The sequence below is a fragment of the Setaria viridis genome, chromosome 9, assembly GCF_005286985.2.
Source record: "Setaria viridis chromosome 9, Setaria_viridis_v4.0, whole genome shotgun sequence".
In the NCBI taxonomy this organism is placed as follows: Eukaryota; Viridiplantae; Streptophyta; class Magnoliopsida; order Poales; family Poaceae; genus Setaria; species Setaria viridis.
This window is the reverse complement of record NC_048271.2, coordinates 41787249-41805184: the sequence shown is the minus strand read 5'-3', so window position 1 is coordinate 41805184 and position 17936 is coordinate 41787249. Positions and strand designations below refer to the sequence as shown.

General features: G+C 44.8%; 1 protein-coding gene across 2 annotated transcripts; it reads left to right on the top strand.

Moving 5' to 3' along the window:
* The first annotated feature begins 9931 nt into the window (after positions 1–9931).
* Positions 9932–12295, top strand: LOC117836267 (5-pentadecatrienyl resorcinol O-methyltransferase). 2 transcript variants are annotated; one of them, XR_004636047.2, is made up of 3 exons: positions 9932–10845; positions 10986–11471; positions 11844–12295. XR_004636047.2 is itself a non-coding variant. In XM_034715654.2 (2 exons), the coding sequence occupies exons 1-2, from the start codon at positions 10027–10029 to the stop codon at positions 11286–11288; spliced, it is 1122 nt and encodes a 373-aa protein (XP_034571545.1). In that variant the 5' UTR covers positions 9932–10026; the 3' UTR covers positions 11289–12243. The 2 variants fall into 2 exon arrangements, 1 of the variants encoding a protein (XP_034571545.1); XM_034715654.2 differs by having other exon boundaries at positions 10986–12243.
* The last annotated feature ends 5641 nt before the right edge of the window (positions 12296–17936 follow it).

Here is a 17936-nt window from a genome sequence, read left to right as displayed (position 1 = left end):
GACATTCATTCTTCTTTTTCCTTAGGTTGTGGTGAACCAATGGTTCCATAGGGACACCCTTGGAGTTGAGATTTTTGAGTAGCTTGTTCACTCCTTTCACAAGTTGCTTGATTTCACTACTTTCTTGATCATCCTCTTCATCTTCCACCTCATCATTACTTTCTTCTTCTTCACTTGAACTTGAAGATTCACTTGAGCTTGAGCTTTAACTTAATTCTTGCTCTTGAGTTTTCTTGCCTTATGTGGTAGATTCTTGTTTATCTTCACTTTTCTCTTCCTTCTCCTTCTTTTCTTCTTTGCTTGATGTGCCAACATCTAGACTTGAGGGAGAAGGGCTTTTGGTAATCTTCAGGGATAGCTCATAGGCAATGATCTTGTTCAAGAGCTTGGTTGGCTTCAACTTGTTCATGTCTTCAAAGCAATGGAAGTAGGTGACAATGGTGGCATACTTATCCTTGGGAAGAACATGAATGATCTTTCTTGAGATATCCACATCAGATAGCTTGGTCAAACCTATTGCATTTAGCTCATTGACAATAACATTCAAGCATGAGTACATGTCATTAGCTAATTCATTAGGCAACATTTTAAAGGAATCAAAAGTTTCTTTGATCAAGCTATACTTTTGCTCCTTAATGTCACTCGTGCCGTTGTGGAGCTCCATGAGTGCGGTCCATATTTCATGTGCACTTTCAAGCTCATAGACTCTATTAAACACCTCAATACTAAGAGATTCAAAAATTGAATTTCGAGCAATAGCATTGAGATGCAACTATTTTTCATCGGCCTTGGTGGGGTTGTTTGGCCGAACTAGGGTCTCATTCCATGTTTCATCACTCTCCAAACACCTAAGCCTTTCGCCTTTAGAAAACATGACATGTGAACATGCCAATAGGGGAAATTAGTGCCGTCAAAAGTGTGGAGGCTTACCGAGATCACACCTAACCTCTTCGGATGTCGTTTTTCTCAATGGCAGTGAAGCCAATGGTCCAAATATGAGCCACCAGCTTTGATACTAATTGAAGGGACCAGGACACCCTAAGAGGGGGAGTGAATTAAGTGTTATAAAATCTAAGGCTCCAAGAACATATAAAAACCTATTTCAATTTCTATCTAGATGTTCACTAGGTTTTTCTATATGTTGCTATCTCTACCATAAAATAGTTTTGCACCCTAGGTTCCAATCCTATTGTTGGCGCAAATTTGGGACCAACACACAAAAGCACTAGAGTGTGTGGGTCGCGAACAAACCGAATGATAGTGATGCTGCTCAGACCGGTTAGACCGGTCTAGCAACCCGTTTGGACCAGTTTCCTAGGGTTTTGCCAAGATCGATCATTCAAGAGGATAACTACCACACTTACATGATGGAAGACAGCTAGGTTTACGAGCAAACCAGCAAAGGGATAACCAACACACTTACGTGGCGAAGTACGACTAGTTTACGAAAAAAATGTCTTGCCCTAATAGTAGTCGAAGGTTATACAAATCTCGTGTGAAAATACAACTCCTAACTCGGATTAGGCTGGTCAAACCAGTTAGACCGTTCATCCTAACTGGTCAGATCGGTCAGCACAGGGCTGAATCTTGTCAGAACCATAACTTTCTCATCTGGACTCCAAATTGGACGTTCTACACATGCATTTCGATCATCTTGACGAGATCTACGCAATGGTGAAGTCTAATCAGAGATTTGACAATGTTTGTAAAACCGGTCTGACCGGTTTTTAGACCGGTTTTCCTAGATTCACACAACAAACTTTTGTGATGCCAATTTTGGTCATCACCACCGATAAACTACACATGGAAATTCTAGGAAAGGTAAACGTGGAAAGTAAGTGCAATAAGAAATGCTAAAAGTAAATGAGGTTGAGACGGCAAACTCTCAAGCGTGGCGACACTGCGATTTTTACCGAGGTATCAGAAAGCAAAGCTTTCCACTAGTCATTATTGGAGCCCCTCTCAAAGGGAATGCCCGCACAAGGGCATAAACTCCTCGGTTAAATAACTCCATAGGATAGTCAACGGGTCTTCCCCGTGTGTAAGTGGGTCTCTACCTAGCCTTTCCTAAATGCTCCTTGCCGCTCTTCACTTTGTAGAGTTTTGGCAAAATGCCGAGAGCCTCTCCTCCCTCTCACAAGCACCAGCAGCCACTCCACAAACGCGGTTGGAGGGTCTCGCAAGACTTACAAGCCCCGGATTTACAACTCTTGGTGCGTGCAAGCACCAATACAAAATAGGTGTGCAAAGCTTGCCTAACTCTAGGCTAAATCCTAAAGCAATGCGCTAATAGGCCTAAACTAGCACTAACCAAAACCTAAGCCTTTTTTCTAATTGCCTTAATCTTCTCTTTAGCACTTTGGTGGAGAGAGCACTTGTGTGTATGTGAGAACCAAGTCTATAGCTTCTCCAAGCTCTAACACACTTGAAATGGCCGGCAAAGGGGTATTTATAGCCTTAAGCTAAGAAACTAGCCGTTGCTCCAATGGTCACAAAAACTGCGATCACTGACTTATACTATGACCCCTCATAGCCATCACCGTATCAATCGATTATCACCAATTCGTACTATGATATTGTGACTATGATCATCATATCATTTCATGTATGCATAAAAACTTCCAAAGCCGAATTTGAGCCGATCTCACCGATTCATACCATGATTGTGACTGTGATCACCGACTTATACTCTGATATTGTGACTGTGATCATCGTATCATCCTATGATGCATGTTGACTTCAAACCAAGCCAATCACCAATTCATACTATGCTCCCTTCATGACCATCACCGTATGATCCTATGATCACCGACTTATACTCTGATACTGCGACTATGATCACCGATTGATACTATGATATTGCGACTGTGATGAATATTTACCGTTTTGCTTCATTTCTTCATGTGTCTTTGAGGCAGCTTCTCTTTTTATGATGTCTTGGGTTGCTTTAAGGTTTTTAGGATCTTGTACATGTCCTCTTGACCTTTGTTTTGATGTGTTTGATCACCCAAGTCAATTACCTTGCATCCATATGACTAAGCCTTGTATACTCGCAAACATTGTTAGTCCCATAGGTTAGTGTTGACACACAATCACCAAAATCACTAATGGCATAGCTAGGACCATTTTCCTTACACACTGCATTCTGCCAATGGTGGAAGGTCCCCAGGGACCTGATGTCTATGAGGTGGTATTGTCCAAAGGGGTTCCTTGTGCATTTCAAGGAAGACGACCTCCGTGACAGGGCGCTGTCCCTTCCGGCCACTCTCAAGATCGGGGGTGATTCCATCAAGATCATGCCATGGACCAAGCTGTCACACGTGGCGGCCTCCATGCTCAAGTACAAGCTGCACATCTGCATCGAGGGGGTGCCACCATATTCCCACCAGCTCGAGACGATGGTGCTGCTCTTCCCCAAGGAGGCACTGATGGAGCGGCTGGATTACCGCACAAAGAACACAGAGTGCTGCAGCTGTGGGCCAAGAAACCCGACAACTTTGCCATGTCCAGAGTGCTGCAGCTGGAGGCGGTGTCCGACCGTGATGAGGAAGTGTGGCACTTCAACAGGGGCGTTGCTTTGGCACGCCGCCCGTGCCTTGCAGGTCTGGTGAACCTACTGTCGTACGATATCCTGCTCCACCTCGACCACATCATTGACTTCAACCCCTCTGCCCTAGGAGAGCTTTTGCCCAAGTCGTACACCTTCCTGTAGCACTATGGCATGAAGGATGGCAAATGACTCATCCCACGGCCACCAGTGCATAGCTGGCTGGGCCCTCGTGAGCGGGACACGGTGGCTGTTCCAGCGAAAGGACACGGCCTCCTCGCATCAACGGGGTGGCTATCTTGTGCGAGGCCATTCCTCCAATGGCGATGGCGGGCGGCGGTCGATGCACCTGGCGATTGGCAGCGCCACCACATCCGCAACACGGTGCTGATGTACTCCCACATCCATGACGTCTCACCGTGCTAGAGGTGGGTCCCCAGGTCATTAGCACCAAGCTAGGGGCCCCAGTTGTCGAGTGTGCCTAAATAGGTCACCCATCCAACTAAGGCCCCTATGATTGCAAAGCTCCCTCCACCAATTCTGGTGGGCATGGAGGGGCTCCAGCTCAAGGACCCAATGCTACTAGAGGCCAGCTTGCTGCTGTCGTGACCACCTCTGCCAACCCCGACCAAGCTTCCCCAGCTGGAGCCACTGGTGGCCCCCCTACTCATCGAGACCTTTGGAATCTAGGCTACCTTGATCGCCAGCCGAACTGGTGGTAAGCTCGGCTCACTCTACACCTGACTTCTTAATTGGCCCCGATGGAGAGCTGTGGTTCAACAAATGGCCAAGCCCAACACTAAAGAACAACTTCAGCCCACTGGAAGAGTGGGAGCAAGAGTTCCTTGGACTGCAAAATAGGCCCCTGCTAGATGAGGATTCTGAAAAGGAGGCACTTCCAAGTGATCTCCTTCGCTCCCCCATAGGAGATAGATCATCCAAACACTGGTGCTGTGTCGGACCTCCAGCCATCCACCGCGACAACACTCTTGATCAGCACACTTGTTGTGCCTCCCCTAACCCCAATCCTACCTGATGCTCCGATCCTTGTAGCCACAGCAACACTGGCACCCTCCTAGCAGCGCCACCATTCCCAGCAGCAGCAGTAGCAGAGACACTACCGACACCCCTCCCAACAGCAGTAGTAGCACAGACAGTGCCAATACCACCAGTAGCGCCTGCACCTATACCACCAGCACAAGCAGAGGCACCACTTGCTGCATCACCTGCTCCTATGGAACCCATGGTGGCAGAACAACTACCACGGCCACACCATGGAGGAGCAACCATCTAGCACAGAAGGTGGCTGAGAAAGTATCTGCAAAGCTCCCGGTGGAACGAGCACAGGGTGTGCTCATGTGCAAGTGGGGCATTACCAAAGAGGTGGAACCACCCAAGGAGGCTCAGAAGAAGAAGTACATGAAGATGTACGGTGGTTCGATGCCACAGGCCGTAGTGATGACAGTGGATGAGCTACTCGACATGGGCACAGAGAAGCCGTCCACCTCTAGCCGTCATGGAGGGAAGGCAACTAGGGTCTAGTTTACTGTCATGGTTCAAGCAAGTTGCAATCAGTGTTTAGATATGCATTGTGATACTGTTAAGGGGTTAGTGGTGGTGGGGTGGCTAGTAGGTAGGAGGATGTATGTTGAGGTGTATGTTTAAACTGGTTGGTAATGTCCAACCACTGTAAACGGCTTCAAAATAGACATAATGTCTGCCCGCCAGCCTAGGCCTAATGAAGTCGTCCTTTCTATTGCAATATGAATGAAAAAAATTGCATTGCGTTGAACTTGAACGTTCGAGGTCTAAATGCAGTGGCTTGACAGCAAGTTGTAAGGGCCATGATTCAGGACCATCATTGCACAATAGTATGTCTTCAAGAAACCAAGCTAGCAATGGTAGATGATAGTATAATTGTGTAGACATTGGGACCTCAATTTGCTCAGTCATTTGCATTCCTGCTGGCATAAGGCACTTGTGGGGGTGTTATAATTGCTTGCTCCTAGGACTATTACAGCATGAGATAGTTTCAATGGGCCAATTTTTAGTGTCAGCAACAATTTTAAATAGGGTAGAGAATTCCTCATGGAGCCTTACTGGTGTCTATGGACCTCAGCATGACCATGACAAGTTAGAGTTTCTAACTGAAATGCAATCCCTAAAACAACGGATGTTGCCGAGTTGGGCCATAATGGGGATTTCAATCTTATTTATAGAGCTTTTGATAAAAGCAATGACCGAATAAACCAGCATCTAATGAATAGTTTCAAGTCAACATCGAATAATCTTGATGAAGGAAATTTACCTCCATGGCAGGAAGTTCACTTGGTCTAGTGAAACTAAGAACCCAACCTTTACTAAAATTGATCATGTCTTCTGTTCAAGGTAATGGGAGCTAACTCACAAGAACTGCTATATGCAAGCTATCTCAACATCGGTCTCTGATCCCTGTCCAATGTTGCTAACATGTACCCTTTTTCACAAGGAATTCCGAGGTTTTTCATTTTGAATCATACTGGCTGCACTTACCTGACTATGCTGAAATAGTAGTGGAGGCTTGGACTAAGCCATTCTTATCCACGGATAAAATCAGAGTCCTCCATGTTAAGCTAGCAAGAGCAGGTAAAGCATTAAAACAATGGAGCCACACTGTGGTTGATGAGTGGAAACTGAGAACTGGAATTGCACAAGAGGTGGTGCTGTGCCTAGATCAAGCACATGAATAGCAGCAACTGTCCGCTGAGGAACTAGCTTTGCGCAAAAGAGCCAAGCAATGAATACTGGGTTTTGCCACTATTCGACGAATCAAGATCAGGCAACGGTCAAGGCTTACTTGGATCCGGGCCGGGGACGCCAACACCAAACTGTTCCACCTGAGGGCAACATCACGATGCAGGAAGAACCACATTCCTGCACTGAAAGTGCTTGGACGCACCATTACTACACAGCAAGACAAAGCAGAAGCTCTCTATAGCCACTACAACAATCAACTAGGATCATGTTCACCTCGCCCTCACACTCTAAATTGGGGTCACCTAGGCATTCAGGCACATGACCTCCAACATCTGGACGAGCAGTTGACAAGGAGGAAGTCCGTGCAGGCTATCTTTGAATCACCATAAAAAAAGCACTAGGGCCAGACGACTTCATCAGCCTATTCTACAAAACATGCTGGGATGTGATCAAGGAGGATCTCATGAACACATTACACCAGTTATACAACCTTAGGAGCCAACACTGGAACCTACTCAACTTAGCCAACATCGTGCTACTTCCCAAGAAGGACGGGTTTGAAGCAATTAAAGATTATAGACTTATCAGCTTATTGCACAACATCGCCAAGATTATGGGCAAAGTCCTAGCCAACCGATTAGCACCACACCTAGACGCATTATCTCGCGCAGCCAAAGCACCTTCATCAAAGGTTGGAGCATTCAGGATAATTTCCAATATATCCGCGGTGCTATCAACCACTTCCACAGAACCAAAACACCCATGCTATTTCTGAAGCTGGACATTGCCAAGGCCTTTGACAATGTTCGATGGGAGTAGCTACTGGAAGTAATGGAACATCTTGGGTTTGGGCAGCGATGGCGCAACATCATCTCCATGATCTGGTCCACCCCATCATCACGCATAATCCTCAATGGTGAGGTAGGGCAACTGATCAAACATCTCTGGGGCCTTCATCAGGGTGATCCTCTATCGCCCATGCTTTTCATCCTTGCCATGGACCCCATTCAGCGGATACTCAAGAAAGCTACAGAGCAAGGAATCCTTCAACCAATTGGAGTAGACCCAATCAAATGCCGAACAAGCCTTTGTGCAGATGACGCCGTACTTTTTTTTAGACCATCTCCACAAGACAAGACCTACTTGCAACAACTGCTCAAGTGCTTTCGGGAAGCTACAGGTCTATTTACCAACATGCAAAAGTCTGAGATGTTCCCTATCCGATGTGAGGACAGTGACATCACAGAAATCCATTTCACTTTCCCTGGGCAAGTTAGCCATTTCCCGTGTCGCTATCTGGGACTACCATTGTGGATTGGCTGTACATGAAGGGCAGATGAGCAGATCCTAATTGACAAAATTGGCACCAGGTTACCCAATTGGAAGGGTCGGTTACTGAATGAAGCGGGGCACTTAGCACCGGTCACCTCAGTTGTCTCCTCAATCCCAACATACTACATGATCGTATTTCTTCTTTCTAAATGGGCCATCAAGTGCATAGACTGTCTACGATGAAGCTTCCTATTGCGCGGGATGACACCGCAAAAGGAGGTCACTGCCAAGTAAATGGGCCAAGGATAAGCCGTCCCAAACCGCTAGGGGGACTTGGCATCCTAGAACTCAACAACTTCGGCCGTGCCCTTAGACTACACTAGTTGTGGTTGCAATGGACTGATCGGAATAGACCATGGCATTCCTAGCTACCTGCACCCAACATGAACAAGATTTATTCAAAGCCTGCACACACATCACTGTGGGTAATGTTCAGAGCACAAAATTCTAGAAGGTTCAATGGCTACATGGTCAAGCTCCACAGGATATTGCTCCACTCTGTTTCAAGCTGACCTGGAGAAAGAACATGACGGTGGCAGATAGCATTCCTAAGAAAAAAATGGAGGAGGGGTCTCAAGAGAATCTCCACACCAGACGAGCTCAGGCAGTTCGTCAATCTGTGGCACTAATTGCAATCGATACAACTCACTTCCACACCTGATCAGATCCAATGGCGCTTCTCATCTGATGGCAAGTACTCCTCCCGATCGGTGTACCAGGCACAGTTTTTCGGCCTCAACCTGATTACTAATGGGACCGAATATGGAAACTGAAGGTGGAAAACAAATGCAAATTCTTTCTTTGGCTTCTCCTTCAACGCAAGCTACTCACAGCATATAGAATCATCAAGAGGGGAGGCCAGGCAAACCCAATCTGTCAGTTGTGCACGACACGGAATGAATCCATGATACACATGGTGGCCAAATATTCATATTCACAGGCGATTTGGAACCAAATTACTCAAACAATGGGGCAACAGAATCTCAATCCAACAACCACAGGGATGAATCTGCAGACTTGGTGGTCCACTATCATGGAAGCAATACAACAAACATGTCAGTTGAAAGAATTCCCATCATCACTTATATGACATGGAACATATGGAAAGAAAGATACTGGCGTGTCTAAGATAACAAGGCCATCCCACGGCCATCCCACCATTACTGCTTGCGACACTTATTCATCACGACATTGAGGCGCTGAGAATGGCGCACGACGAGAGCAAGTAGTCCTCTAGGACTTGCTGTTTGGCCGGTTTTTCAGACTCTGAAACGGCAGTATTTTTCTCTTTGTAATTTCCTGAATGCGTGGCATATGGCCTAGGCCTCCGTACATACTTACAATTGTTTCTTCTACTTTAATGAAAGGCAAAGCACCTGCCATTGCCCTAAAAAAAACACTGCTGACAAAACAACTAAGTCAACAAGATTCTCAACTGTGAATGAAATTTACACAGATAGCCTAAACACCATGCTAGTACTATCCACAGGCTTAGAAAAAAAAAGGAAGTAGAATGTCATGCACTATGCTAGTGAACTTGGTTTACACGGGTTCCTACACATGAAACTCTTCCACACCTTTCATTGAAAACTAGAGTTAGCCGTTTGTACTTTGTAGTATTGCTACGGCTGACATGTTATTCTTCTCTGTTCGAACCATCTAGTTTATGTTAGTTGGTATTGGTCTTTTCTTGGTATAGTGTAATCCCTCAATTTTATAATTCATGTCGTTTGGACAAGGCTAATAAGATCAAATTCCTAAGACTTTGACTACCAATAGCCTTTAAATTATTTAGTTTGAGTGGACTATGCTTAAAAAGTACTGTAACAAAAAATATATATTTGTTGATATTTATATGTATTAGTACAATACAAAATCATAGTTAAACCTATGTTTTGGAGACCGCGTCCATGAAAGGACAAACCGGCCAAATTTGTGAAGAAGAAGCATCACCACGTTCAATGTGCGCATGAATGCAGTTCAGTACACTTCGAGGAGTAAAATGGACGTGTGCACGTACGATTCCTCGTACGATTCCCTTGTCAAATTAAATACGGACAACGATTAATTCCCCTAGACAAATGCTCCTGGAAAATTACATCTTTGCATCGGAAGTCAAATGTGCACCGGCTACGATTGTGTAATTTCCGTGGCCGTTTTCTCTAATCACGTGGGTCTACATGTACTGCAGCTAAAATAGTCAGTCTTGCACGTTCCTTGTACAGTTATACGTATACAATTGATCAAAGCTTAAAATATCACTCATGCTAGTCATGATGACCAAGCAACTATAAATACATGATGCATCATGGTTCCTGCTTGTGTGTGTTTCAAGTTATAGCTGAAAAAAAAGAACTAGCCATCACAAATTAATCCAAGATCGATCAATCGATCGATATACACCATATACAATGGCGTTGCTCGCCGAGTACAGCAGCCGGGAGTTGCTCCACGCTCAGCTTCAGCTCTGGCACCAGTCCCTCGGCTTCTTCAAGTCCGCCGCGCTCGCGATCGCCATGGACCTCCGCATCGCCGACGCCGTCCACCGCCTCGGCGGCGCCGCCACCCTGCCCCAGATACTCGCGGAGGCCGGGATCAGCCCGTGCAGGCTCCGCGACCTGCGCCGCGTCATGCGCGCGCTCACCGTCTCCGGCATCTTCAGCTTCGAGCAGCCAGCAGACCGCAGGAGCCACGACTCTGCGGTCTACAAGCTGACGGCGGCCTCCCGCCTCCTCGTCGTCGGAGACGAGAGCTCGACGGCGGCGGGCCAGCTGCCTCCTTTCCTGAGCGTGAAGATCTTGCTCTGGCCTTGCCTAGACTCCCCGGTCAGCAAGGGCATGCACGCGTGGTTCCGGCAGGACAAGCAGCAGTCGGGTCCAACTCTGGCCCCGTTTGCCCTGGCGTACAGCGGCCAGACAATCTGGGAAAGAGCGGAGCACCACGCCACCGTGTTTCCGTTCAACAACGCCATGGCCTCGGACACCGCCTTCCTCATGCCCATCGTCCTCAGGGAGTGCGGCGAGGTCTTCCGTGGGTTAACCTCCCTCGTCGATGTCGCCGGCGGGCTTGGCGGGGCCGCTGCCACAATAGCGGCGGCGTTCCCGGATCTGAAGTGCACCGTCCTGGATCTGCCCCAGGTTGTCGCCAAAGCTCCCTCTGGTGCCAACGTGCAATACGTTGCTGGTGACATGTTTGAGAGCATTCCACCGACGAACGCTGTGTTCCTCAAGGTATAACGTCCCACTCCTGATCTTTAGGATTACTGATCGACCTCGGGATTCGTTCTGTATGCAGCAACCAGCTGCAGATACCCTATCTTGTGTTTAATTTATGTACGCATTGAAAATTGATGCGTGGTTATTTGTGTCAGTGGATTTTGCATGATTGGGGCGATGAAGAGTGTGTCAAGATATTGAAGAACTGCAAACAGGCCATATCTCTACGAGATGCAGGAGGAAAGGTAATAATTATAGATATGGTGGTCGGATCTGGGCCATCAGATGACATCAAGCATGCAGAGACACAAGTTTTGTTTGACCTCCTAATCATGAATATCAATGGAGTTGAACGAGATGAGCAGGAGTGGAGGAAGATTTTCTTTGAGGCTGGATTCAAGGACTACAAAATTATACCAGTTCTTGGTGTTCGGTCTATTATCGAGCTCTATCCCTGAAAGCTTTGTGAGAAAAATAATCCATCCCAAATAATAAAGAACATCGGAACATATAATATATAGAAGTTTTTTGTTTGAAAGAATATGTAACAGTTGTGAGCTATATATTGTTACATAGTGTCGAATAAAGTGCAGCTGTGGATGTAGGGGATTCAGGTCCGGGGCATCTTTCTCAACAAAAAGGTACGGTAAACCGTGTCTTGTTACAGTGTCTTCTTAATTTTTATCTGGACAAAAGTCGGCACGCATGTATGCATATAGCGGTGCTTCCTCAATTATATTTTGAGATCTTCTACGGTATTTACAAGGTATATGTACTGTATCCATCAAGCTAACGCTCGTTATTGACACACTATTAACTAGTATTTTCAGACATATTCTTATACTAACCCGCCACTTGGCACCTGAAATACCCCATATTCACATATGTGTTGTGTTTTGGATCATATTGCAAACTTATAGGAAATACGACATAAATGAAGGAATTTTCTACAATTTGGATTTGGGCCCGGACTTTAGATATTAGAAGGCCTAAACACGAACATTGAACTGCAGGCCTGCAGGCGGAGTTGAAACTTGCACAAGCCATATCTTCCTCATTCGAACTCCGATTGGGGCGAATTTACATGGAAAATTCACTGCTAGGGAAAGCGCCTTCAGTACCGGGTCCTAACCCTCCCTTTAGTACCGGTTGTACAACTGGTATTGCTACTTCGTTACTAAAGGGAGTCCTTTAGTACCGGGTCAAATAACCGGTACTAAAGGGGTACATTTAGTACCGGTTGTTTATACCAACCGATACTAAATTGACTGCCACGTCGTGCGTGGCCGAGGCCAATTTAGTACGGTTGGTATAAACAACCGGTACTAAATGTCTTTTTTCTTTTCTGTTTCTTTTCTCATTTTCTTTTCTGTTTCTTTATTCTATATTAGTATTTCATATTTGTTCCCTTTACGTATACTAGTTCTAATACGCTAATATATATAAAGTTGTGTTTGATCTATAATATTATATTTAAGATAACATTATATAGATATATATACACATCTTGTGCATACACATTTATGAATAATATTACATTGCATCAACACTTGAAGTTTAACATTTCAATCAACTATTCTGAATCTGAATCCTGACGGTGATGCATATTTGATCCATCATTATGGAACTGCCCGCTAGATTTACTACCTCATCCAGAAGAAATCCACTGAGTTGTTCTTGAATTGCCCTGATTTTTTCCATCTCGAGAAGTGCTTCCTTCATGTCTCTTATCTGTGTCATTGGCAAAGATTATTATATAGTAGATCAATGGGCTTGCACAATTAGAACTAGTTTATTGTTAAGAAATTTGTATACGTACTCTAAATTCGTGATCGGTTATACGCTTGGGACCTACAAAGCCATGGATGAACTCACATACGTAGTATCCGTATAAATTATTCCCCGGATTCTATCTCAAACACTATATATATGGCAAAAGAAGTTATGAAATATTTGTTGTGTTCAACTAAGTGTCACGAGATGTGGAAATTCAACATATACTGGGAATTCAGGCTTGAAATCAAGTTACCCCTTGAATTCACCTGCGTGATGTCAACGGAAGCAAGCCCATGCTTTGTTAAGAATGTCTATGAGGTTTTTGTATTGATCTCTTGATTTTCTCAAAGAGTCCATGATATAGACCGCGCTTCGATCAACCACGATTATCCAGTGGAAGCTATACATATATGCATAGCCAAAGCTAGTTAGTCTTATGTAACTGCTAGTTCAAAAAAGAAAAGAGATGGGAAACACGCTCACTCAAAGTTGTATGGTAGAAGTATGTACTTCTTGTAATGTTGGTTGTCTAGGAACTTATATATGTTCTTCAAGGTCTGATTTGGTCTATCTCTTATAGTTGACTTGTTTATAATATCCAGATCCATGAAGCCAATGTCATAGTATCTTTTCCTCCGGCAAGTTTGAATCTCCATCTTGCATGATACAAAATTGAATAGGAGTTAAGACATCGCAAAGTGACTAGAGCAGGGATTTTGAAGTTAGAGCAAATTAAAGACTTACAAAACCCAAGAACTGATGAGTGACTTTTCAAGCGCATCTTGATTGTAAAGGAAATAGAGTTCCTCCAGAAGCACATTTATAATGTCTTCCCCATGGAACTAATGTTGACCTCCAATCCGAACTTTGAGCATGAGTAAACCGTTGGCTGAAGCCTCCATGTACCATTGGTGCAATTTGTACATGTTTGTTGGAAGACGGTCCACCAACTACGGCCACACAAGCGATTTCCTAATTTCCATTTAGCATCCCTAGGGTGCTTTGGGATGAGATCCTCCCCTCGAAGTTGAGTTGGGGTGAGATTTGTATCTTTGACGAATAGAAGTAGGTTCTTATCAAACTCTGAAAGTACCTGGAGTGGGGCAATCGATTGGTTGGATTGGGTTCGCAGCTGTGGAATACTTGACCCACTTTTCTTCCTCTTTTGAAAAGCCTTTGTTATTGAGCGGTTGTAGTCAAATAGCAGTGGTTTCTCTAGCTTTTTCTCTATGCTTCTAATGAAAGTCCAAAATTTAACCTTATCAAGTGGTGGATATTTCTTCATGGGAGGCTTTGGTGCGAAGTGAGCTTTAACCTCAGCATCCACTATTGCGTCAATTTTCGCATCAGTCATCTCGTAAGCTTTCTTGGGCTCTAGTTGCTTCTCCTTCAGCTTCTTCTGGTTCTTCTTTGTAGCCACAGTAGGTGGAATTGAAGGTGTCTTTCGCCATGTAGCCTTGCTCATAACAGGGGGAGGTGGACTCATGCTAGGATCCCTGTCAGTTGGTGGAGAGCGTGGACTCATGCTAGAATCCCTATCAACTAGTGGACTCATGCTAGGATCCCTGTCTGGTAGTGGAGAGGATGCCCTAGCAGATGGCGTAGGTGATCTTACCCTTGAGCCTTGAGGAGATGATCCCAAGGTTGGGGGATTCGGCTGCGTAATCCTTATGTAGCCTTGGGCCATAGAATCCAACCATAGATGGCTTCTCCTAGATTCTTTTCCCTGTCACCTCTAGGGATCTCCAGTTCTAAGTCACCCAACCGTCGACCACTCGGTCCACCCCAACTTTGGTGTAACCGCGAGCTGGAATCTCCACGCCATGAATTATTTGGCCTTGTGTCGGTTGTTCAGCCACACCATAAGCCACCATGATGAGCTTGCTTTTCACGCGAGTAACAAGCTCACAAGGACCTCTCCCAATGATGTCGTCCACAGGGTAGCGTTGGTTGTCCTCAAACATGTCAGAAGATCCTCCAGCTAGGGCTTCCGTGGAAGCGACGCTACTTCGATGCTAAGAGGGGCTTACGTCGACATTAGCCCCTAATGATGCAGCTGCTTGTTCACTAGCTTGTTTGCTAAGAGCTAGAGCCACACGCCGGTTGATTGCTTCCTCCATTCTTGCCCCTATCAAAGCTACGTGTTCTTGCAACTCTCATAGCTATCATGCATGTTCGGCCTTACTTCTTTGGTGACTTATGTAGGAATCAATGTGCTCACAAAAGGCAAACTTCCATGGAACTACTCCTTTGCCTCAGCAACGTCCAGGGTGTTCTAGATTACCTAGTGCCATAGTCAGCTCGTTCTTCTCTCGATCAGGCATGAAAGATCCTTCGGCCATAGCGTTTATTAACTCAACAAGCCTCGTAGCCGCTTCTCTTAATTCTTGGTCGAACACAAATGATCCATCCTCGGGATTGAGCGTGTTGTGATGAGCATAATACCAATGCTTTGCACGCTCCGGCCATTTAAGAGTCGCCAGTACTATTCCCTTAGCAATTATGTCATCTTCCATCCTCTGCTATTTGATGATCCCCTTCTTGTAACCTCCTAGCCCAAGACGATGAAAGTATTTCTTTTGATGAGAATTATTGGTGTTGGTTTTAGTTGCCTTAGCACTCTTTTGCGACTGCTTGAACTGCACAAATGAATCCCAGTGATCTCTTAACCTTGGGTGTTTTGTGAAATCTGGTGTAAGGTCCTTCCTTATGCAGTCTTTGTTCAGGTTCTTCTTGTACATCTGAAAAGCAATTGCACCCTTCCGAAAGACCCAATCTTTCACTTTTTCTACATCCACACCTTCGAACCTGAAATTTTCTTTTATCTGCTCCCATAACATTTTCTTCTCTCCATCAGGGACCATGCTTATGGGGACCTCGGGTATGGGGACCACACTCTCATCGATTTTAGGGCTTTTCCCATTTTAAAAGCTTATTGGGATGTTATCCCTAACAAGAAATCAAATTTGATTCGCCAATTTGGTCTTAGCATTGTCTGGAGCAGTTGGTTGACCCTCTTCATTCATTTTCATGATGATGATACGTCCCTCTAGCTTCTTCTTCGGGCCTCCTTTTCTATTTAGGCCTGCTCGATCCAGATGGCTGAAAACAAAAGAACTATTAATTCCAAATAATCTTCATAAGTATAGAATTCAAATCATGTTTACGTATACTAATTGCTATACCTCGCCTTGTTCCCATCATTGCCTCCCTCAACAGTTAGTTCCTCCTCATTGCCATCACCAGACATGTTGAGGTAGATGTCAGTCTGGCTGTGATCGACCTCGTTGTTTGGTTGATCATTTGTGCAACATTAAGCAATCAAGTCCATTAGGTATTCCTCGTCCAAACGGGCCTACTCGGCCTCTGATCATCCCATTGTAGTTAATATAATATAAAAAGTATTATTCTAAGAAATAGTAGGCATCAACAATAAAAAGAATGACTAAAAAAAAGAATCAAACATTTGGTACAATTTGTTACAATAAATGACTAAAAATTTATTTATAGTGAATTGCGCATCATTTACAACCTTCATCAAATATTTTCTAAAATTTATGCACAATTATCACAAAAAATGACTACAAAAATGAATGACTAATAGTTATACATTTTGTAACAATAAATGACTACAAAAAGGAATAAAGCACTTACAAAATTTGTTACATTTCTATAATTTATTGAACTATTTGATGAATTTCTAATATAAATGACAACAAAAATATTTACAACAAAACGTAGTCGTTCACCATCATCAAATTTCTTGGAAATTTCTAGAAGTATCAAAGTAATCTTCACTTTTTTTAGATATTTCTAACATTTAACAGGATACAATAAACATGGCATAATCAATGTTGTACAATTTACAATTAATAGGCTTTTCTAAGAATTTTTCTATATTTTCTAGCTAATTGAAGAAATTTTCTATAATTTCTAGCTAATGCAAGAATTTTTCTACAATTTCTAGCTATTTTCATATATTGCAGAAATAAAAAAGGAAAAGCAAAAAAAGTGACGTCAGCCGGCCGTGGGCTTACGTCATCAGAGAAGACGCTAAGCCCGCGGCCGGCCGTGTAGTATGGGCGCGGGGGAGGGCCGGCGTCATCGTCGGGGGAGTGGCCCTAGGCGGCGGTCGGTGTTGGCGTTGGGGGAGTGGACGACGACGAGGTCCGGCGGTGCGGCGGGTGGGGCCAGGGGCTAGGGATGGTGTGGCGTGTCATCGGGGGAGGAGGCTGGTGAGGAATGCTGATGGCAGAGTGGCTGTGGAGGTGACTGGGTGTCATCGTCAGGGAGAGGCGGAGGGCTGGCGCAGCGACGGGAGCATGCGGCACTGGTCGAGGGTGGCGCGATGGCGGAGGAGACCGTGGGGGCAGCGCGGTGGCGGCGGAGTGTGTGGGGGCGGTGCTAGTCGGCGGTGGGCACGCGGAGAGTGGGTTGGGGAGGAGGAGGGCCACCGGCGGAGAGTAGTGGGGCCGGTGGGTGGCCAGTCAGCGCCGACGCGGCGGCAGAGCACGTCGGGGCGCCGATCGAGGGTGGCATGGTGTCGTCGGGGAGGGGCACATCAACGGCGGCGCGCGATGATGGTGTGGGAGTGGTGGTGTGGAGGTTCCGTAGAGGGATAGCGACGTCGTCGATCGCAAAATTTAGCTAAGTGTTGGGGAAGGAAGACGGTGGGGTTTTTAGTCCCTCACTCTTTAGTACCGGTGCTGAGTACCGGGTGCTGGCCAGCACCGGTACTAAAGGCCACCCCTTTAGTACCCGGTACAAAAGGGGGGCAGAGCGCGCCAAAGCGAAACTGCCCCCCTTTAGTACTAGGTGTTGTTATCATCCGGTACTAAAGGGATTTGTAGCCCACTATTTTTGCTTCCCTCCTAAACATCTTTTTTATTTTTCTTTCTTTTACAGTTGCTATTGTATTAATTTATTGCATAGTAAATCGAATAACATTCATAAAAATTGCAAAAAAAAATTTGTTAGCTTGATGTTGATTAGATATACACTATAAAAATATTAAGTGCATTTAAATATTAAACATAGTAAAATTATTAATTTTAACTTAGTAATAGGTTATAATGGTCATAATACTTATGTTAACTTTAAAATTTGAAAAAATAGATATTTTGACCATGCAAAAATTTAGAAGAATAGTTCCTGTAGTGTTATCAACATGTTTACCATGACTTAATCATCTATTTGTTTGATTGTACGTAAATTTATTATTTAATAGTTAATGGTGCTAAAATAATCGAAATATTTAATATTTTAACCATGCAAAAATTAGTTCTTGTTTAATAGGGCGAGATTTTTGCAAATAGTATTGTTAATAAACC